At 49.7% G+C, this 21211-nt stretch overlaps 10 protein-coding genes across 10 annotated transcripts; 5 read left to right on the top strand and 5 right to left on the bottom strand.

Annotated features, from left to right (window-relative positions):
• The first annotated feature begins 28 nt into the window (after window positions 1–28).
• DEU56DRAFT_831705 (dynein associated protein-domain-containing protein) lies at window positions 29–5342 on the top strand. The gene is made up of 17 exons (XM_041354566.1): window positions 29–328; window positions 384–920; window positions 977–1355; window positions 1408–1501; window positions 1557–1648; window positions 1750–1886; window positions 2008–2237; window positions 2299–2494; window positions 2852–3025; window positions 3081–3280; window positions 3364–3533; window positions 3589–3688; window positions 3735–3855; window positions 3910–4138; window positions 4192–4554; window positions 4609–4685; window positions 4735–5342. Exons 1-17 carry the CDS (start codon window positions 89–91, stop codon window positions 5173–5175), a joined length of 3780 nt encoding a protein of 1259 aa, XP_041203308.1. The 5' UTR covers window positions 29–88; the 3' UTR covers window positions 5176–5342.
• Window positions 5343–5487: 145 nt separating this feature from the next.
• DEU56DRAFT_745908 (uncharacterized protein) lies at window positions 5488–6120 on the top strand (the record flags this gene model as incomplete). Its single annotated transcript, XM_041349176.1, has 3 exons — window positions 5488–5534; window positions 5589–5762; window positions 5820–6120. The coding sequence occupies 3 exons, from the start codon at window positions 5488–5490 to the stop codon at window positions 6118–6120; spliced, it is 522 nt and encodes a 173-aa protein (XP_041203307.1).
• Window positions 6121–6204: 84 nt separating this feature from the next.
• Window positions 6205–9528, bottom strand: DEU56DRAFT_72150 (copper amine oxidase). The gene is made up of 13 exons (XM_041347698.1): window positions 9389–9528; window positions 9150–9335; window positions 8909–9097; window positions 8839–8858; window positions 8619–8785; window positions 8434–8570; window positions 8044–8377; window positions 7839–7992; window positions 7715–7790; window positions 7482–7659; window positions 6764–7423; window positions 6662–6698; window positions 6205–6611 (listed from the first exon to the last, which is right to left on the bottom strand). Exons 2-13 carry the CDS (start codon window positions 9252–9254, stop codon window positions 6446–6448), a joined length of 2223 nt encoding a protein of 740 aa, XP_041203306.1. The 5' UTR covers window positions 9255–9335; window positions 9389–9528; the 3' UTR covers window positions 6205–6445.
• Window positions 9529–9692: 164 nt separating this feature from the next.
• On the top strand, window positions 9693–10550 carry DEU56DRAFT_917751 (uncharacterized protein; the record flags this gene model as incomplete). Its single annotated transcript, XM_041358036.1, has 5 exons — window positions 9693–9884; window positions 9935–9966; window positions 10020–10106; window positions 10164–10182; window positions 10245–10550. 5 exons carry the CDS (start codon window positions 9693–9695, stop codon window positions 10548–10550), a joined length of 636 nt encoding a protein of 211 aa, XP_041203305.1.
• Window positions 10551–11738: 1188 nt separating this feature from the next.
• Window positions 11739–14391, top strand: DEU56DRAFT_917750 (uncharacterized protein; the record flags this gene model as incomplete). The annotated part of the gene is made up of 4 exons (XM_041358035.1): window positions 11739–11969; window positions 12029–12692; window positions 12765–12822; window positions 12870–14391. 4 exons carry the CDS (start codon window positions 11739–11741, stop codon window positions 14389–14391), a joined length of 2475 nt encoding a protein of 824 aa, XP_041203304.1.
• Window positions 14392–14513: 122 nt separating this feature from the next.
• On the bottom strand, window positions 14514–15637 carry DEU56DRAFT_72123 (uncharacterized protein). The gene is made up of 3 exons (XM_041347692.1): window positions 15406–15637; window positions 15132–15345; window positions 14514–15061 (listed from the first exon to the last, which is right to left on the bottom strand). The coding sequence occupies exons 1-3, from the start codon at window positions 15540–15542 to the stop codon at window positions 14636–14638; spliced, it is 777 nt and encodes a 258-aa protein (XP_041203303.1). The 5' UTR covers window positions 15543–15637; the 3' UTR covers window positions 14514–14635.
• DEU56DRAFT_831683 (uncharacterized protein) lies at window positions 15617–17114 on the bottom strand. Its single transcript, XM_041354565.1, has 3 exons — window positions 16582–17114; window positions 16018–16528; window positions 15617–15958 (listed from the first exon to the last, which is right to left on the bottom strand). Exons 1-2 carry the CDS (start codon window positions 16942–16944, stop codon window positions 16022–16024), a joined length of 870 nt encoding a protein of 289 aa, XP_041203302.1. The 5' UTR covers window positions 16945–17114; the 3' UTR covers window positions 15617–15958; window positions 16018–16021.
• Window positions 17115–17178: 64 nt separating this feature from the next.
• Window positions 17179–18512, top strand: DEU56DRAFT_831679 (Ca2+-binding EF-hand protein). Its single transcript, XM_041354564.1, has 4 exons — window positions 17179–17487; window positions 17658–17805; window positions 18016–18250; window positions 18303–18512. Exons 1-3 carry the CDS (start codon window positions 17229–17231, stop codon window positions 18101–18103), a joined length of 495 nt encoding a protein of 164 aa, XP_041203301.1. The 5' UTR covers window positions 17179–17228; the 3' UTR covers window positions 18104–18250; window positions 18303–18512.
• Window positions 18513–18877: 365 nt separating this feature from the next.
• DEU56DRAFT_917746 (uncharacterized protein) lies at window positions 18878–19418 on the bottom strand (the record flags this gene model as incomplete). Its single annotated transcript, XM_041358034.1, has 3 exons — window positions 18878–19043; window positions 19095–19338; window positions 19409–19418. The coding sequence occupies 3 exons, from the start codon at window positions 19416–19418 to the stop codon at window positions 18878–18880; spliced, it is 420 nt and encodes a 139-aa protein (XP_041203300.1).
• Window positions 19419–19441: 23 nt separating this feature from the next.
• DEU56DRAFT_745882 (uncharacterized protein) lies at window positions 19442–20042 on the bottom strand (the record flags this gene model as incomplete). Its single annotated transcript, XM_041349175.1, has 2 exons — window positions 19442–19569; window positions 19622–20042. The coding sequence occupies 2 exons, from the start codon at window positions 20040–20042 to the stop codon at window positions 19442–19444; spliced, it is 549 nt and encodes a 182-aa protein (XP_041203299.1).
• Window positions 20043–21211: the final 1169 nt, after the last annotated feature.

Raw genomic sequence — 21211 nt, 5'->3', positions numbered from 1 at the left:
TGCAGACGCGTTTGGAAATTAGCATCAAGCTTGCTCACCGTGACAAGAACCTCTACCGTTAAGTACTTTCATTCGTTTTATTTTCTAGATGGACCCGCCAGTGGGTGCGCTCGTCGAGGTTTCAGCGGGACGTGGAATTGTGCGTTTTGCTGGCGCCACGTCTTTCTCGGCGGGCAAATGGATTGGTATTGAGCTTGCCGAACCCAAGGGCAAGAACGACGGAAGCCTCCAAGGCCTCACCTATTTCTCATGCAAGCCAAACCATGGCGTATTCGTTCGTCCCAGCCAGGTCAAGGTAATAAATGCAGAGCCTGAACCGCAGCCTCCTGTGAGTCTATTAAGTTGTATTGCCAGAGCCACCCTTACCCGGCGTGTGTTCATAGAGAACCGTCGCTCGGACAGTCATGAGTCACCAACGCACCCCTAGTACCGGTGTTTCACGTGCGGCTTCACTGCGTTCAAATGGCGCATCAGGGTCTTCTTCCCGCTCCTCCAGTCCTGTGAAGGCCACGCCTTCCACTTCCGCCTCTGCCATAGCCAGCGCACGCACTTCTCGCCTTGCAGCCCCTTCTTCTCCTGCGAAGCGCATCCCATCCCTTACTCTCCAACCTCGCAAATCCTTCTCCCGTCAACTACCCGCGGAATCTTCGGCACCTCTGAGCCCCGCCTTGCAGACCCCTAGGATTGGGCCATCCTCCTCACAAGAGGCTCTCGTCCAGGTGCAAAGGACGTCCTCCCCGTTAGCCCTGCCACCACAGAATGCAGTTGTGGAGCCTCCACCACCGCCCTCACCTGTCGCACATACATTTCTGCAACCCCCCGCCCCAATCGACTCCAGTCCATCTCTAAATGGTACGAAACTTGCACCGTCACCTTCCATCTCCCGTGTTCCCTCACATGAGCCTACATCACCCATAACCGTAAGGCCAAGAGCATATATCCATTATATTCGCTAATTTCAATCAATAAATATTAGCGTACTGAAGATTCTGCCATGCACGCGAAAATACGCGTCCTTGAGGCGAAACGCGCAGACGATGCTCGACACATCCGAGAGCTTGAAACTCGCCTCGCAGATGCAGAGTCTTTCGTTGCCCTGCGCCCTAAACTTCAAGCCAAACTACAATCCCTTCAGTCCGAACTTATTGCAACGAAGCGCGCATTGGCGGACGCAGAGCAACTTGCGAATTTGGGCGAGACGAGGGGTGCAGATTCACAAGAGCAACTGGAAATGGCAATGTTGGATAAGGAGGTTGCAGAGGAGAAGGCTGAATTGGCAGAACAGGAGCTGGAGGAGGTGAAGGAAAGGCTTGCGCATGTTGAAGTAGAGCTGGGGGTAATGAAGGAGGGTGGTGGTTAGTGTAACGTATTGGGTTTGGGGTTTGGCTGATGAATACTTTCTTGTAGCATCTGGTGGAGATGGTGATTCAAACGCTAAGACATCACTCGCATATATCCAGCTCGAGAAGCAGAACGAGCGTTTGAAGGAAGCACTCATACGGTACGTTTTATTGTCTTCTTACCTTGAAATTTTTATGATGTGTAAATCGAAATAGCCTTCGCGATATGTCGCAGGAGACGGAACAAGAACAGCGCCGCCGCATAGCGGAGATGGAGAAAGATATCACAAGCATTGATGATCTTCAAGGCAAGTTCCTTTAGTTTCTACCATCTCGACTGTAACTTCCTCTGCACACGAGTGTCGCTTTAACTTCCCTCGAATGTATGCTAACCTTACATCATGAACAGGCCAGTATGAACAAACACTCATTAAACTTTCTAACGCGGAAACCCAAATATCGTCGCTACAACAGCAGCTCGACGACGCACTAGGAGCTGAAGACTTGCTCGTGCAACTGACAGAACGGAATTTATCGCTTTCAGAGGTGTGTGGTCTCTTTGCCCTTCCCTTTTGGGGCACCTTTTTAAAAAAATACTGTCCATCCCACAATGACACTCCAATATTTAAACTCTCTATGTCGAACAAACTTGCTCATTTTCTCCCAGAAAATCGAAGAACAGCGTATCACAATCGAAGACCTCGAGGCCCTCAAAGAACTCACAGACGAACTCGAAGAGAACCATATTCAAGTCGAGCGTGAGCTCCGAGACGAGATTTTAGAGCGCGAGAAGGACCTAAGAGAGGAGAAGGTTAGAGTAGGACTACTTGAAGACATAGTGTCAGACGCAGATGGGACAATCGCGAGGTTTAGGGAAGTCGTTGCAGATATGCAGGGGTGCGTTTTCCTACCTTCTTTTGTTGTTTTCATTCGCGGGAGATGCTTATCCACTCACTAGGGAACTCGACTCCTTGCGCTCAGCGACACAAACAGCGCAGCACGAGTCTGCTACGGCTGCGCACCAGACGGCAACGATGATGTCACTGAATTTAAAACTCCAATCCTCAGCGGCGAAGAACCAGGCAAGGGCAGTAGAGCTGGAGATCAAGAAGCTGGAGGCGAGGGAGAGGGGGGAATTGTTGGGAATTGTCCAGGTGGGCTTCATTTTCTGTTGCTTGGGAAATTACCCTCCTCTGTCCATTATCCTTGCTTTACTCTTTCTACACACTCCCCCATTTCTTTCATTGGTTGCCCCATCTATTCCTCTTCAGGAAACAGAAGCCGTCCGTAAGCAATGCGAATATGAATTTATAATTACAAAGCATTCTCGCATTGCCGTGCCGTCGATCTATGGCTTCATTTATCTATCTCCCTTCAATTTGCGTGTTTGCTTCATTCTTTTCGTCCTGTCCATCATTTTCCCTTTACTCCCTCGGTTTCCTTTGTTTCTTCACTCGTTCTTATGTCTCCACGACTTGCGTCTTCTTATCGGCTAACTTCTCGCTTTCCAGCCTTACTTGCCTCAACAATACGTCGAGTCCGACAGCGACGCCACAAATTGTTATCTCTTCTTTGCGCGTTTGGGGTACAAAACCGATCTCATCAACACTATTGTGGGACTGGCTCATGGCCTACCCGATTCACTCAATGGTGTTGTGTCAGAAACACTTGTCGGAATATGCGAAGTGCGTTGCGTGTTCTAGCTTACAACAGTGACATCCATTCATTCATCCATAACAGATGCGCGGCCGTGCCGCGTCCTTTTCTACGCTCTGCAAACGCTTCGCTACTATTCTCAAGCGGTGCGACCCCACGTCATTCCTCAATATCGGGCGCATATACCCTGAAATTGCTCCAATGGAGAAGCGCATCGATCTGCACATCGATCTTCTCCGACGGGATGAGTTTAGGGAGATGGAATTCGTCACTGACGTACTCAAGTGCGTTTAGTCTTCATACCTCACTACCTCCGTTTCCCTGCCTTCTCATGCCAACGAAGGAGAAATGCTTATTGTTGACACAGGATGCTAGCCCAATTCGACCACCTGGCAGAGACTTATTTCGATGGCTTTGAACAGGATTTGGGCGAACGCGAGCTTGGATATGCACTTTCGTATGACCACGATCTCGATGTCTTTGCCGCGTCTATTGGGCTCACAAAGACGTCTGTTGCTGTGATTCTTAATGACGAGGGTATGTGACATAGTATCTTGCCGCCACGACATCGCTTACACAAACTACATCACAGATGTCGTCCTCGATATGGGCGGCTATGATCCCGAGGAAGAGCTGATTGAACCTTTGCAGAAGCTTTTAGAGCAGTGCAAGAGTGCCAAAGTGCTGTCCAAGTAAGTTGGTTTGTTGCATTGAGGATATCTACTGAGTGGTTTTCAGGAAACTTACGAAGCGCCTCGACGACGTCATCCAGGAGTCTTCGGCACTCAAGTCCCATCTCCTTCCACAGCTCAAGACTCTCAGCAATGCAGTTCCCGAATTAGTCAACTTTGGTATCTCTGTAAGTGCTTCTGAACAGCTTTCTGAGTATTATTGCTGATTTTCCCAATTCAAGCTCGCCCAACAAGTAATCCCACACCTTAGTGATGCCCGCAGCGCAAAGGCTCCATTCCAGCTTGCAACAGTATTGTCGTATGCCAAGCAAACCGCACTATCTACTGTCGCTAAGGACATGAAACATGGAACCTCATGCTTCGAAGCAGTTGGTGAAGCTATTGCTCAGCTATCGGCGGAGTGCAATAAGTTACTTCCTTTGGCAATGGAACCAGAGAGCGTATTCAAGAGTAGGCTTCCTTCGACTCTAATATGCGTGGGTATCATGCTAACGATGACCAAGTCTCCGGCACGCCACCATGGGTCGTACGAATTGAGGAAATTAGAGCCAGCATGGCTATCAATGCCGAAGCCGAACGCAAAGCTGCACAGCTGCAGGAAGAAATCCAAGGACTTGTGCGGAGCCTCAAGACGAAGGATCAAACGATACAGGAGTCTGGAGTGAAGATAGAGCACATGGAGCGACGCATGGAAGCGGCTAAGAAGCAAGCGGATGCCATTGAAGATCTTAAAATTGCGCTCTCGACAGCGCGCAAGCAGGAGCGCGCGTACGAGGAGGCAATGGAGCAGCTGCAGGCAGACCTGGATACGTTCGAGCAAGACAATGCGAAACTGAAGGTGTTGGCTGCGGGTTCGGAGAGACAAGGTATATTTGTTTTTATCGGGATTGATTGAATGGTTTGGTGACTCCTGTGTTTAGCTGCTGGCGCACAACCTGTTGACTCAGAGAATATACCCATGGAGGGTAATGTGGAGACATCACACCTTCTAGAGCAGGTCCGTACAGATTCAAAGCCATCTTACTACCCCTCTGACTCCCAATTAGATCGAGGCTCTTCGTGGCACAGTCCGTTTCTTGCGGACAGAAAACTCGTATCTCAAAGGGCAAGACCTACTCAAAGAAATACAAGCGCTGCCACCCCTCCCAGACCCTGTCAGTCGTGTACGCACACCCCCACTGGACCCCTCAGGCCAATCCGACACAGACGAATCCGACACCGAACTCCCACCCGCTCCTCCAACCATTCGCTCGCTCGCCACAGAAACCAAGGTTCTCTACCGGGACGTCATCAAATTCTCTTCATCACCTCGTGTTGTCGATCTATCCGCTCTTCATGCAAAGAGAGCAGAAAGCGATTGCAAAGGTGGGAAGATATGGATGCGGAGGAAGGCTACTCCCGCTCAGCAAGTCCTTGATCGGAAGATGGAGGCCGAGAGACTTAGCAGGCGCGTTAGGGGCTTGTTGGATCGTGCGAATGCGCTATGAGTGGTTTCATTAATTTTTCGCTCGCTTCATTTTTTATGTTACTCTACAGCTTGATATTATTGTATACCCTGCAAGACTCTGTTATGCACTATGGGGGAGGTAGATTCAGCACATTATGTATATGCCTTAACAATCAATATGAGCATCGTACGTATTGCTAGGACCGACAAATTATTTGCCGAACCATCATCGTGCTGCACGATGTTCAGTTATGATTACGAAATGAAGCATCTTGTGTCCCTCGCATTTCGCATAAACAAACAACTTTGATCATCATCAGGCAGTCATCTAATCGTCGATCCTCCAGCTAACATGGCTGACGAATTTGACCTCGAAGCACTCGTGCACCTGGAACAGACGTTGGCTTCATTATTTTTCGTGATTGACAGATCCCTCTGAAGAGCAAGTCTCAGGTTCTACGACGCCGGGTATACTGACGGCTTTGCCCATGGACGTATTCATGGGCTGATCGAAGGTCGAGCACTCGGACGCGAGAAGGGCTTCGAGATATGGGAGGAGATTGGATTTTATGAGGGATTTGCTACCACTTGGCAAGCGATATATGCAAAGCATGGCCACAACGACCAGTACGTCAAGACTCATCTGCATGTTTCTTGCATCACAATGACCTTGAATTGCTGCAGGCGCGCAATACACCACATCAAGCATCTACTTGATCTCATATCACAGTTCCCACAAACAAATCCCTCTAGCGCTGCAGTAGCATCTGGTGCCACGGAAGAGATCGATATTTCGAAGCTGCAGCGCCAGATTCGATCACGATACAAGGCATTATGCGCATCGCTCGGTGTAAAGCCTACGCTGAGGGCGGTCGATGCAGAATCCACTGAGGATGGTGGTGTTCAAAGTGCGGATCAGCAGAAACAAGTGTGGAGATTAGAAGAAGATGCAAGAAGACCGACGATGCAAGGACTGAGTTTTTGAAAAGGACTTCAAGATGCGGGTCACGCTCCGCGCGCGAAACACTCATATCTGAATATCTACTGAAGGCAAGTCCATCTTGTTGTCGAATCTCAATTTCCCCCTCATTCTCGCTAGATCAAAGACGACAACAGTGAATCGTATTAAGAGCTTGGAACTTTGTCCAAGTAAGCATAGGTAATACAAATTGAAACCAAATTAAACGCTCGGATCTTTGTCCGAGAAATCATAGGTACTCGAGATATCTGATACACGGGGTCGATAGCGATGAAAAATTTTGTTATACAGTGGTGTCCCTCGAGTACGCAAACCCAAGAAAATGGTCACGTTAATATGGGCAGCAGGAGGTCGTGCCGTTCGCTCCGTTGGCACTGTTCGCTCCATTGAAGGCTGGCTTGCTCATCGGGTCATTTGTTCCTGGAACATCCATGCTTGGGTTCTTCGAGAAGAAATTGTTAGGTTTGAACAGCAAATTAACGTGCTCAACTGGCATGCTAAGGAGGGTTAAGCGGCCGTACTCTTCTATGCAGTAAGTGGTACTCACACAGGCCAATCCTCAGGGCGAGGAATGTGAGTCGTGCCTACGAAAGAGGTGGGAATATGGTTCATCCACTGACCAAAGAATGTGAGCTAGGATATAACGCACCGACAGTCAGGTAGAGCACGATGTCCTCGTTCTCGATGCTTCCGTTTCCGTCTTTGACCCATCTGCCAACAGAGTCCTCAGGCTCCTCACGCGTCTGTGGGACGTACTTTCCACTAGGCCACATCCTGCTACCATCTGCACCCTCCTCATCTCTTACAACCCACAACGTCTTGTGAGCAAACGAAGCACGACGAGCAACCCAGGAGTCAGTATGCGCCATAAGTGGAAGCACACCTCCCTTCATCATGATATTATAACTTGAGGCTTTGCCTGATGCATAATGCGTCCGTGCTTCGTTTGTAATGCGCCAACGACGTTCACGAGCCCAGTCGAAGTCGCGTGCGCCATCTTGCACTTGAGACTTGAGCACCTTATCCTTCACAACAAAGCCGTTGCCAGCGAAGTTCTCTTTTGAGCCAGTAGGGGCGCTGAGAGGGACAACGTCGGACTCGACGACGGAGTTATAGAGGCCATCGAGCATCGGGTCGACCCGAATGGAGAACAGGTGCTGGTGGTTGTGTGCGTTGACATTCGGAGCAATAGTCGTACCGTAAGGGTTGGGTTCGTCTTGGCCAGCAACATAGACCTGAAGAATTCCGGTAAGACGGATCTCAACTTCAATGTTACCGTCTTGATAGAAATGAAAGTTCCAGATGTACTCTGGTGACAACGGGAACCTCAGCCACCACATGCCAAACTTGCGTCCCAGTGTACGTACCGTAGTTTGCAAGTGTGCACACCATACTGACGACAAGACGCCTGCTACGAACGGTCTGATGACGGCCGCCGGGACGATAATCAGTGTGCTTCCAAAGAACACCAGCATCTTCTTCGTGAATACATATCGCATTCTTGATCAAAAATGGAGTCCCAGAGTGTGTGACATATGCGCCAGGCTGGACGAAGATGAGTAAGATATCATCGCACGGAGTGATAGTCGTGGATACGTACGAGGTAGTGGATCTGTCCGAGGCAATCACAGCCCAAGGAAAGCTCGTTTGCCATCGTTCCCATACCATATTCACCACTAGAATAACTTGAGATACTCATCTAAAATTATTCGGAGACTACCCACCTATCAAAGGCGAATTTGCGAGGATGGGGGAATTCCGGTGCACCATATGGAACGACCATCTCTGCAAGCGACAGACGATACATTATAGGACGGATTTCGCCGTCGTCGTTGTATGTAATTGTCGAGAGCGCAATACCCTCGCGATGGCTGAATCCTGCATGAACGTTATATTAAACAACGAGGCTAAGGATTGCAAATGACGAACCGATGTGCATCTTCCATTTCTGCCACTCGAGAACATTGCCATCCATCTTAAATGATACGCCCTCGGGCTGGAGAACGTGAAGAGGCTTAATATCATCACGAGGCTTGTGAGTCGAGTCCGACTCCTGGAGGAGATCTGGTAGGAAATCGAAAGACTTGAGAGGAGGCGGAATGCGCTCTCGTTTGGACTCGGTGAAAGAGTCTTCGGACAATGGACACGGTTCTGTAGTCGAGACACCCAACACTGCAGATCCATCCTTGGCCCTCTTGTAGGTCGGCGGGAAGTCAATCTGGACAACCTTCTCTGCAAGGGAGTCGATGACTACGACGAAGTCCTATAGTTATAATAGCTTAAGTCAAAACATTCACCAATTGAATGGAGAGTACTAACCATGGGGTGGGCATAGAGGTTCTCATGCTCAGAGAAACGAGCGAAGACGAAAGCTTGTTGCAAGCGAGTATGCTTCGGGAAGCGGTCATCATAGCCGATGGCCCAGCCGTCAGCATAGATTTGTTCAGGTTCCACTCCTATGAGACAGTGAGCAGAATCTCGGGTCAAAGCAAGTCAGCACTTACCAACTTCTTTCGCGAGGGCTTGAACCGTGGGATCTCTGCGCACAACGTGCTCACAGAAAGCGAGCTCCTCGGGAGAAATCTGAGGTTCTGAGCCCTCTGCGACTAACCCGCAGGTATCGACATTCCATGTCCCATCTTGAAAAGACAGGATGGCATTATATGTGCCCCTATGTTACGATGAGTTGTCGTGCGAACACGATCATTATAGAAAACAACGAACCCGTTGATCACGTCCAAGAACTATGTATGTTGTGTTAGAACAAAGCGTGAACAGAATCAAAATTACGTACATCACTCTCGGCTTTCCTGACGATAGGAGTTGGCGCTTCGGGCTGGCCGCCCGGTGTAAGAGGGATTCCTAGTGCCGCAAGCACAGCCTTCTTCGGAGGCGGAATAAGAGTGCAAGTAATGAAGCGAACGGCCTTGATTGGCGTATTTGCGGTAGTATGAAGCCGGATCGCCAACGACACTGCATTGATCTAGAAGAGGGAATGAGGAGATGATGTTGAAGGCAGAAAGCCAATCACTGACCTCATCTGGGGTCAAGGGGTCCAGGGGGTGTTTAAACTTGGTCGGCTTTGCTGCCACGGCTGTGTGGACCGTCGTAGCGGTCGCAGGTGAGGCTGAAGGAGCCATATCGATAGAACGGTCGGAGCACGGAAGTATTGAGGCTGATATACGATAGGCTACTGGGGGTCGAGATACGGGAACACTGCCCTTCTTATAGTCAGCAGGACTTGTAATTATTAGGTTAAAAGTGCTTATCATACGAGAGTAAATGGGCACGATGCAGCCTGCCTTTCAAAAAACGTGTCTCAGATAAGATATTTCTGGTAACATTCCTGATGATAAGGCGAAATAGTGGCGAGAGTGTGGGCACAAGTGAATGAGAAGGCGTTAAATAACGGCCACTACGCTAAACCAGATTGAAATACGAAACCGGATACCGAGAAACTCACCGAGCTATCATGGAGCAGTGGAATGTGACGTAGTTAGTCTGAATTCCAAGCACTGAAACATCATTCAACCAAGTCACTTTGCAGCTTGATTCATCGCATCTCAGCTCAATTCGCCATGGGCATATCCAAAGAAGATACTATTACCAAGTTCAACGAGCAAATCAACATGACTCCCGACGAGCTCGAACCGTGGCTTGCCTCGGATAAGAGCCATCAAGCAGGAACGGGAGTAGGTCTCGTGAGCGGTGCTAAGATAGTGGATATCCTGAAGAAGAACCCGGACATGGACCCAGGGAAGTACGAAGAGGTATGTGGTATATTAGTTTCCCCATTCGTGACCGAAATTGACCGCGTTAGGGTGATTTGGATCACATGCGCAAGGTGGTGGGGTGAGTAGAGATGAGCTCGGACGTGGGACACCATGGGATTGACGCCCACACAGTTACAATAGCCGACATCTGGTGCAAGAGGATCATCTCAAGGAAACCAAAACTAAGGAGGAGCTCGCCAATACAAAGAGTACCATAAGGTCAGGCTTATTCTTACTTGCATTGGAGGCGTAACGCTGAGTCTGATGTCGGCAAAGTTTCAAAAACTGGGGTCATGTGGGTGCCGTGAAACGCGGAGGCCGCTCAATTATTCATTTTTACGTTGGACATGTTTACAGGACCCGGTGAAGGCACTCGAGGAAGAAGAGCGCGCGGAGTGCCATAATCAGCCGGGTGAATTTTTGCCGCAAGAACCAGGGGACTCCCGAAAGGCAGGAAAATTCAAACGGAGCGATAACGGCGAGGAACCGCTGGCTAGCAAGAGAAAAAGAGACACCACTGACGGCAGGGTGGATCAGTCCAATGGCGATGCTGAGGAAGAAACGCTGGCGAGAAACCGGGGCAAATCTAAGAAGAGTCGCCAATACAAGTCACCTACTAGGAAGTCTGCCAGGAATCGCAAGGCCTTGATGAAGAACCACTAGCCTGCAGACGTGCGCTTGGGGTGTTTTTGTTATCTTTAAAACTTGTTATGAGTAACAATTCACCGTCTACAGCGGAAGTGGAGTTAGGCTTCTATCTCTGACAAGCGGTGATCGGTGACCCTTCAAGGCCTCGGCGCGTGCTCCGCACACAAAAAATCTTTAGCTAGTGATTACGCAACTGCGCCACCAAAACCAACCGAATAAAAGGTGATCGGTGAGGAACGGCAGGATTGAGTACAGCTGACCCTGCTTAGTACGTTTCTCGATGTGTTGTCATGCATGAAGCGGTTCAACCTTTGCTTCAAGAAAGAGATACATACGTAGGGGACGGACATTGTCTCGTCGAGGTCAACCATAACATGAGCGTTGGACTGTCCTTGTGAGTCTTGAAGCTTGAAGCTTGAAGCCCGTATGCCCAGCACTGCCAACGCGAGCGGCGGCTGGCGACGTCCTCCAGTGCGAAAGTTTGATCCGAGAGAGGAGTCTTATGCTGGAATTAGACTCGTATCTTTCGTCAAAGACGAAGCTATGAAACCTCGAGATTAAGAATGAAAGTCATGGGTGAATAAAAATGCAGACATACTCGTCCTGTAAGTAAGTAACGCGCTCGGAGGAATAGTTCATTCTCCTGGATTGAGGGTTAATCAAGGATTTCTGTGACTTGACACCGCCATCAACTGGCGAGATTGGCGAGATTTTGGTGATCGTGATGCACGCTCCTTGTGGCAGGAGACAGAAGGAAGTTGGTTCGTTTGTTTTTAGAAGACAAACAAAGTCGACAATCATTGCTACCAGCAAGACGTTGCGAAGGGTCGTTTACATATTGAATACGCGAACTGCATCTGAGATTTGTCTGAGATCATATGTTATGCATGAAGCCGCAGGACTAAGATTGAGTTGCAAGCATTAAATATTAAACTTGTAGCGTACATGGTTGATCAACACCCGTGAGAAATATATTCTAAAGTAAGAAATCCTTGATTAAGTTGGTGAAAAGAGAGCGTTGGGGCTGACAAGCGACTAACTGTTCTACTTAGTATCCAGCCCCAGACAAGTTCATCCAGACCGTCGCGGACGATATCCAAGCAGGGCTTTTCGTCGTCGGAAATGGATTTCATTTCTCACAACGATACCACACTGCCGAATGGCGTGCAAGTCGAGTCTATAGAGTGCATTGCCCAGGTCATAATGTCTTCGGCTACTACTAACTCCTCGACTGGACTTTCACCCACATGCGACCTTTTACCCTTGGAGGCGAGCCAAAAGAAGAAGAGGAAGAAAAAGTCAAAGAAGCCAAAGACTCATGAAACTGATGTTCCTCCGGTCAAATCACTGGCAGCATCTTCACCTGACTTCGAGCGGGCTTCCGTACTCTGCATTAGTAGAAACAAGCATTGGAAATATATCAGTTCTTACCACGTAATTGTCCCACCTACCTCTCCAAGGCGGCCGAACTAATCCTCCGCGTCTTATACCAGGGCCCTTGGCTGCAACTTCCGTTGGAGTTGCTGGAGTCGTTGCTTGTCCTCAATCTTGACCCTGCTACGCTGTCTACGTCGGAGACGCAGATACCTGCTCTTGCTTATTCGTCTCAGGTTTCACTTGGAAATATTCAGTCGCGCCCGTCACCACGTCCTCGCGACCGCGACCGCATATTTTATTCACTCAAGGATAACACTCCTCCAGAATCACCGGGTAGCACTTTTACTACATTGCCGACACCTTATGCTCCGACCTCGCAGTCAGTTGCGTTTCCCCTGCCTGCCCCGGGTAAAGCTACTCCGCCGCCGATTGACCCTGGCGTTTTTCGAAACGTTGCAGCGATTAGAAGGCTCATCGATGAGGCTTCAGAACTTTCCGTACGCGCATCTTCAGGTCTCTCAGCCGTCGCTCTTGGTTCTATGCGCACACCAAATAATAATAATGCCTGGGCTGCGGCTCAAGGACTGGGCTTTGACGGCTCGAATAACATCGGCGGAGGCAGGAATGTTGCTATGAGCGCAATGCGTGTGCATAGACTTAGAGCCCTTGCTGTTCAGAAGCTTGCGGCCGCATACAAGGCGGATGAAATTGCCAGTAGCGTCATGGTAATGCAGGGAGGGAGCGTATTTGACGATATCGCCGAAAAAGTTCTCAAGCATGGTATGTCCAGGAGGCTCCCATCAGCGGGGTTTTTCAATAGAGCGCAGCGCTAACGCTGCGACTCACACGCAGATCCCACCGACGCTGATGCACAATATGTGCATTTCTTCCATGAAAAGATTCCCTCCCGGTTCGTGCAGTGCATTTATGATTCTTTGCCTAACTTTTTAAATTTAGTTCCAATAGGCAACTTGCGGACTCTACATCAACGCAAGTGCTTGATGAGTTGATTGCAGCCCATCCTCAACGATTGGAATATCATCGGACGCGTGGAATAGTCCATTGTTTCCGCGACGAGTATTCTTTGGCAACAAAGGACTTTACTTACGCCCTACGAGAGACTCGTGCTGCGCGAAAAGCGCGTGCCGCGCATCAAGATTTAATATCTTCCCGCGAGCCTCGGGGGAAAGCTACCAAAAAGAAAAAGGGCTCCAATAAAAGTAACGGGCAGGCGCCCCCTAGTGGTACCAGTGCGGCTGCGAATGGGACCCATGGCGAGGGGATCAATGGGGAGCCCTTGCTTTTGCATCCCTCGGTTTTGCCAGATGCGCCAGACCCTATCGAACCGCAGTTATTATTTTTGCGGGGGGCAGCGCATTTGCAGCATGCTGTGTACCTCATTGAATCTGCAGTATTGCGGCTCGAGGGCGTCAGCAAGGTTAATTCATCCCTTGATGGAGCTGAGATGCGCCTTTGCTACCTCTCCAATGGTCGCTACGGAGGAGTCGAGATGGGGAATCCTGATGGACCGCTGGGGCGCAGTGATGGCCCAAAAGCCCAGGCATACCGGCAAATTCTGGCAGATGACGGCTTTCGTGAAAACATTCACTCGCTCTTGAAGAAGAGCTTGCGTGATCACGAACGTTTCCTCGCTCATTTTGACACTCTAGAAGGCCCTGCGCCAATGCAAGCAGATCTGGCCAAAAGGGTAGAGGTTGCCTTCCTCTTAACCGAACTGGTGCGCCCAAATATCCATACGTCAACCGCTGCTGGCCTCGCGCACGTCGACTCCATTCTCCCGCCTATGTTCACCACCTATCATCCCTTACTTGTGGAGTCCCATTTCAGTATCCTTATTTGCCAACTGATGCTCGCCGAGTTACCCACTCTGCTCACCACATTCTCGCGGACTGCAGTCGTCGTAGATGGACTGGAGGGATACCCTGTTTTTCTACCTCCACGGTCGATGGCTCAAGCCGAGTTCATCGAGGTCCTCGAACGCCTTGCTAGTGGATGGATGCCGGGCGTACAACCCCATTCATACGTACAGGGCAAGAAGGCGATAAACCGGCTTGTTATTGAGCCCCCACCGCCCCCCTCACCGCCCATGTCCTCAACTGATACCATGTCCACGTCTTCTGCGGACGCAGAGTCTTACCCTGGTTTCGCATCTTTTTCAAACACATGTCAAATCCCGTCGGGTTCCTCATTGCCCACCAACGGACGAAATACCCCTTCTAGTGCGTTCAGTGGTAGCCGTGAGGACCTTCTAGAGGCATTGGATTGTGCCCGAATATTGCTCGTCCCTGTAGCTGCAAGGCAAAAGGAACGTGCTGAGAAGGCTGCAGCGGAGAAAGCCAAAGCTGGGAACAAAAAGAAGCCATTAAACTTCAACATACCACTGCACGGCCCACGAGTTGAAATCATCCTAGCGTGGTTTGCAGCCGTTCATCTTGTTGAGCTGGAAAGTGTTGCCTGATATCACACACCCGTGACGGAGTCTTGGTTTTGATGGAGACAGACAGTGTATTTCTTGGTTAGGCAATCGCTGTAGTCTAGCTACCGAGATGTCAGCTCGATCTATCGGTATGAAATGGATTCTCCTGGGCGAGCCGAGCATAAAATAGCAATATTTGTGTCACGAACGTTGGATCGTCCTCCCTGTCGAGATGAAACGCCACAGCATCGAGAAAAATGCATGTATACCGCACGACTAACACATCTCAATGTTCCTTCTTTTCTTGAGCTGTGCTAAAATCGCGCAATTCCTGTCTCGCCTGCTGTATGAAATGATCGAGATAACTAAGTATCCACGGTGTGGCTAGAGCCGCACAGGACAGAACGGGGATAAGGAAGCACACGGTAGAAAGGAGAGAAGCCGGTAGAACGCCCAGGTAGAGTTGTTCGAGAACGAGAATAAATGGTATCGCTTGAGTAGCCGATGCAGGAACATCAGGTGTGGGTGCGCGTATGCCAGTATCGACGACGCGTATCCTTGCGTACTTGAGGCGAGTAGTGGGGGAGCCCGTGCGCGATAAATGCGGCGTAGTGATCGAAGCATCATCTATCGTTGACTGGTGCGGTAGTTTATACAAACGGGTTAAGATCGCCTGTGGACTGTGTATTTCGAGCAAAAGATCCGCGGGGGACTGTAATAGTGACGCATGGTTAACAAACGTGAATTGGGCTTGGGACATAATGAAAAAGCGTGCAACGTACGGAAGCAGGCCACGATAGACGTAGCGTAAACTTTGAATAGGACATCCAATTTTCATCATCGAGATCCAGCGCTACCCAGAGCTCATGAGAGCATGAGAAGGGGTTTGCCGGATCAATGCCTGTCTTTGACTCGCATACCTGCTGCAAAGGCGTGTCGAGCAGAGCGGGATCTACGTTCCAGTGCCCCTGGTTATTTTTGTAATTCAACAATGGCCTGCACGCAGGACTGCGTCAAAACACCAGGATCTGCTCCAAGCATCGTGTTCGAACTTACCAACTGTCAACCGTGGTGGACGAGAAGTCAACATTGCTTTCCTCGGCGGCAACGAAGTTGATAATTTCCGTGTTGGCGATGACTTCCTGGCATATGAACAGCACAATGAAGGGCAGGATCATGAAATGGTGATGCATGAGAACAAGGATTGAAATTCACGCTGACTGGATGATTGCGGAACACCTTCGGGCTTATTTAAGTATTGGGCTTCCGCTTGAACAGTGAGGATGGAAGTCAGAAACGGAATTACGAGACCCACTATCATTCGATTATGATTCATGTACGGTGCATTTGAAACGCGGAGAATAAGGACGTATGTAAGGTATGACTACCATGTACAACTGAGGGGAGCAAGAAACTTGCTTTGGCCAGAGTTGTCAAAGACTATCATAATAGATTTATCAAAAAGGATGTTAAGGCACGCAGATAGTGACTGGGAATAGGTAAGGCGGTGATGTTGGAATGAAAAATGTATAGTAAACGAATAGAAACTGATTGTCTGTGACGAAACCATGTGGATATGGCATGTGAAAGAACGCAGACAACACGAGGGCTGAATAAGAAGAGGAAGAGTCAGGTATAGCCTATGGATCTTCATCATGTAGAACTTACCATGTTACATTGCGATGCGGGTTACTCCGGAGAAGAGATTGTCCATGGCGTCTCGGACGGCCCTGAACTTCGTCACACCACAACGCTGACTCTCGATGTGCTGGCACAACCCGCTAAGGGAGGCGAAGTGGGTCTGGCAGGTATTGAGAGGGCACCGATACACTTTCTCCTGATGACGAGGGCTTGCCAAGTGACGGTTCAAGTCTGTCAATGCCTTGAACTGGGTGTGACAAAGAACACATTCAAAGGCCCGCCCGTTCCACGACCGCTGTGTCGCGATAAGTGACACGTTGGCACGTTCACCAGCAGTGATGAGCCGAGCTGGGTTGGTAATCATGTTAGAGCGATCGTTGGTGCGGACCCAGTTGTCAACCATGCGTCGGTTTACGCCTGATTGACACGAGCCAGATTCAAGATGGAGAATGAGGGCGGATTTATTGATGAACGCCATGCCGCATCCGTTGAAGGGGCATATAGTATCTTTAGGGCGGTGTACGCTAGAATTCAAGTGCTAGTTCATCTAGGTCAGGTTGTGCGCAGTTCCAATAATGGAGTAAATCTTACAGAGTGAAGGTTGCTCGGAGCCTGGAAGAGCCTTTTGCACGCAATGCAATACACGTCGGCGTGCTTCTGCCGATTATGCTCGTGCAAGCCGAAGTCGTTCTTGAAGACCTTGCGACAAGATCTACAGTAAGCATGCTCGTCTTCGTAATGATCCTCTAACTCTGACGCGTAGTTGAAATGGACGTCGCAATACTGGCAGTAGTCGTGGTCGGGGCTCTGAACGTAGTGTTCTTTGCGCCCCAGCCAAGACCCAAAGTCGATTTGACAATCTTCGCATTCCCAGTGATTAGAAGAGTCCCGGACATGCTGGTGGTAAGCAGACCAAGAGTTGAAGTAGCGGTAACAGCGATCACAATCAGTCATCTTCTGAATAGCTCTACTGAATATTTCTGAGCTGTGTTATAGGCAGGTCAGTAAAGGCCTCCCGAGTTTGCACAAGACCTTATAATAACTTTGTCGCTGTGACTTGCAATGACTCCTAAGGGCTGCGGTCCTCGCGGACAAAGGGTGGACGCGACGAAGCTGCACTGACTGAAACAATTATAGTGGTGGTGCACGGGGTCCCACACGCGTCGATGTCAAACAGACATCAATATTATTGCCACCGCTAAACTGTCGAGCTCAACGTTACACTCAATCCGCTCGCCATGTACTCTGCTTCCGCGCAAAAAGCCAAAAGACGCACACACACGCGTCCAGAACTTACAGAAGAACAAAAACAAGAGATAAAGGAGGCTTTTGAACTGTTCGACACGGACAAGGATGGCTCGCTGGACTATCACGAACTCAAGGTCGCAATGCGCGCCCTCGGCTTCGACATGAAGAAAGCAGAGGTACTGAAGATATTAAGAGACCATGACAAGAGTGGTCATGGTCTCATCGACTTTGAGGATTTCGCAAAAATCAGTTGAGTATTTCAGTTTCATCAATGCTACTCAAGCGACGAGTCCGCGCCAGATCACCTAAAACGCGTCCCTTTACATCATGGGGTCTTGATAAAACCGGATCTCACACGCCTACAGCAACCCAAACTTCTCTCGTGATTGTGCGCCCTTGTACTAACGTTGTTTACCTAGTGAGCGAACGGATCCTTGCGCGAGATCCGATGGACGAGATCCGCCGAGCCTTTCAATTGTTCGATGACGACAACACAGGAAAGATTAGTCTACGGAATCTTCGACGGGTTGCAAAAGAAATTGGTGACCGATTGGAAGATGATGAATTGTGAGTAAACCCCATTCATTCTCGTTTTGGGGCGCAAGGTCTGCGAGAGGCACGTAGGCACTCCGTCCCAGCAACCCTTTTTCGTGCTCGTTACTGCATCGGCTCCCTTCCTTTGCATTTCCGCTTTTTCTTCACCGCTATTTCCCAAGTGACTGATTTTTTGTTCGTGGAGTTCCAAATTTGCTCACCCCTTGTTCTTCCATTTCGCAGGCAAGCAATGATAGATGAATTTGACCTCGACCAGGATGGAGAGATTAACGAACAAGAGTTTTTCGCCATCATGACAGATGATGCATAGCTCTGTTACCTGATGGTTGTTATCTCTTCCTGTTTTTCTCGAGCCGTATACTGTTATACCGTCTCTCGCTGGTTATTATTTAACACTCACTTGTTTAGTAATATATTGCGATCATTCTCCGTTCGGAACATCCACGAACTTCGTCCTGTAAGTCCTTTTCTGTACAAGAAAGGCGCCCTCTTATTCGTAATATACACAGCTGTGCTCTGTCCATTAGAATCCCTCGTGTAAATGTACAGCCGCCGCTTGATGTGTAAGGCGCCGCTGAGTGATGCCTATTCTATGAATCCTGGTGCCCACTGCGAACCACGATCGGGAGCCGTGAAACCTTTAGAGAAGCCAAGGAGAAGCTAACTTTGGCTGCCGGACGGCGCAACTTGAACTGATGCAGATATAAAACACATGCATTTGTTGTTACATAGCCTTGATCATACACGATAGGGCATCGAAAGGACCCTATAATTCCCCAAAGAAGACCAATACAATAATAAAACCCGTAAAACAAATCTCCGAAATAAACACTCGAGGGGTAAGATACTTTACAACCATAATGTATGGCTACATACGCCAGACTGGTGTTAGGATACGACCGAGAATGATGAGAGGTGAATAAAAATTCCGTCCATGATAGTGCAAGGGATGAGTGATAAAGATACAACGTGACGATGGAATGCAGGGATAAGATACAACAGACTTGGCATGGGGGCGTTGAATTTTCGTGGCAGCGTCGACAGATGTCAAGGCAACATTTTGCGAGGATTGCATGTGATCGGCTTAGTGGGCGCGGTCTTTCGTGATGAACAAAGACTGCTCTAAGGATAGAACAAGAGCTTCGGGTAACTGAGAGGCGAGAACGAACGGCGACGATAGTGGGGATATCCTAGGCGTCGACATGGAGATGATGCGAAGGAGCGAGGCGAGAGTCATGAGAACGTAGGTGCTTTGGCAGTGGCAGTGGCATGGCAGAGAAGATCATAAGCATATGACAAACGTGAGCCGACCAGGGCGACGAGCGACGATGGGGGCGCATTGTAACCAGAGCATGGGCATCTGGAGCCAGTCAATGCAAACAGGGAAAGAAAGTAGGAAACAAGAAAATGACAGTCGCCAAATGAATTTCGGATGCGGGAGACGAGCTGGAATTGAGAAATAGAACGAGAGTCGTGCGAGGGTCGTAGAGCGAGTAAGAGAAAGAGAAAGAAATGACGCGAGGGCCAGACCTGGCGAAAACCCGACTACACCGCAGAAAAAAATACCGGTAACGTGTGAGTCCTGCGTCTCCGGGATTCCAGACCAACGACGAACCTGAAGCCATTGTCGTAATCATAGCGGATGAAATTAAATATCATCCACCATACCCATCCTCTCCATCAACTTGGGAAGATCCTTATGGACTTTCATGTGTTGGCCTAGGTTATCGTGCCGACTGAACTCCTTTCCACAACCAGGGTATGGACATCTATGCGCTGCCAATATTGATAAGAACGAGGAGATCCACGGCGAAAATTTTTGACTTACGCTTTTCATTCGTGTGGATGCTCCTGATGTGTCGTTTCAGGTGCTCCCCCCTTGCGAAACACTTGCCACAACCACTAATGTCGCACAAATATATCCGACTTCCGAGGGGGTCACTATAGCCTCGGGGCCGACCGCTGCCGCCGGCATTACTCACAGTCGGCACGCGACGACCCCTCGACTTCTTCGTGAGGTTAGGGACCGGGACAGGAACCGGGAGGGACCGTGCGTTCTTTCGAGACTTTCCTACCTGAGATGACGAGCCTGGCGTCAACGTGGAGGCAGCAATAAGAGGTGACCTCGCAGCACGCTTCGGTGCAGGAGGCTGTGGGAGTCCTGAGCCATAGGGATGGTACCGCGCCGAATTCCTGCCGGAAACAGATCGAGAACGTAAGCTTCGCGTGTTCTTTGACGTTGTTCGCATGTGGGGTACGAAGTCGCCGTCTCCGTCATCATCCTCTACTTCTTCCGCCCCGTAATCATCATTGTCGTCAAGGCCAACTTCATCAACACCGTCGGCATCTTCTTCGTCGTCCAAACTAAAGTCATTGCCTCTGTCGACAAACAAAGTCTCACCAAGCTGTTGTGCGAAGCCCTGAGACATGAAGTGGCCCTTCCCTGAACTATGTCCATCGTTGGAGCAGGACCCATGGTGATTAAAAGTTGCAATGTCCGGCTCGCCTTCAGCATCCTCATCCTCAGGTTCCGGTAGATCCGTGTACCCCATCACGGGTGATACCTCCGCAGGTCGCACAGTTCTTTGCTCCTGCAAACCCTGTGTCTGAACTCTCAAAGCCTGCCGTTGCTGTTCCTGTTCCTGACACGTGCGCTCACAATCACTGACGATGGACGATCCAAGATATGCTTGTCGTGGAACAGGCGCAGGCAGTGCAGGCAAGCTCATCGACGACAGCGCAGTACTTTGATTTGGCATATAGCGCATTACCAGTTCCGAGAGGTCAGTGTTGTGCTGCCCAATTGGGGGTGAACCTGATTATGAGGATGTCAGATACAACGGTCCAGACATTCTACGAGCACGAACCTGTATCGAAAAGACCGTCATAAACCGCCAAGTCGTTGGGCGAGTTGGAAATATCAGCTGGCGGGCTATAAGAAGCTATCAGGTCGGGAATGCTTTCCACTTTGATGTTCTGACGAGGCTGCTGGTAACAGGCATGCGATACTGGGGGGGCTGAAGCCGGAAAACCATGATAAGAGCTTGTGGCCGCCTGCGGCTGGTACGCAGCATCAAAATCCTGTCGGTAAGCATGGGCATCGCTCCCCGCAGGATGGGTGAGATGAGCCGCGGGGGAAGGCGGAGAACCATACAAGGAATTGCTGTATTGCTGAGGATCCGCATCCTGGCACTGCGGTGGAGGACATAGCGGTTGAAATTTCTTCACCTCTGGTGAATATGTATACCCCATTGCGACTGACAAGGGCATGGGCAACGGCGCTGCCACAGGCTGCTTGTACACCTCCGGGTTCTCGGCCACGTACCCCGATAGGGCGAACGCTCGTGGAGCGTGCGGGAACAAGTATCTAAGGTCGTCCGTCATGATGTAGGGATAATAATCATCACTAGCAACATGC

The sequence above is a fragment of the Suillus clintonianus genome (assembly GCF_016758775.1).
Source record: "Suillus clintonianus strain FC179 chromosome Unknown DEU56scaffold_115, whole genome shotgun sequence".
Taxonomy (NCBI): Eukaryota; Fungi; Basidiomycota; class Agaricomycetes; order Boletales; family Suillaceae; genus Suillus; species Suillus clintonianus.
The sequence above is the reverse complement of the archived record's forward strand: the minus strand, read 5'-3'. Positions and strand labels throughout refer to the sequence as shown.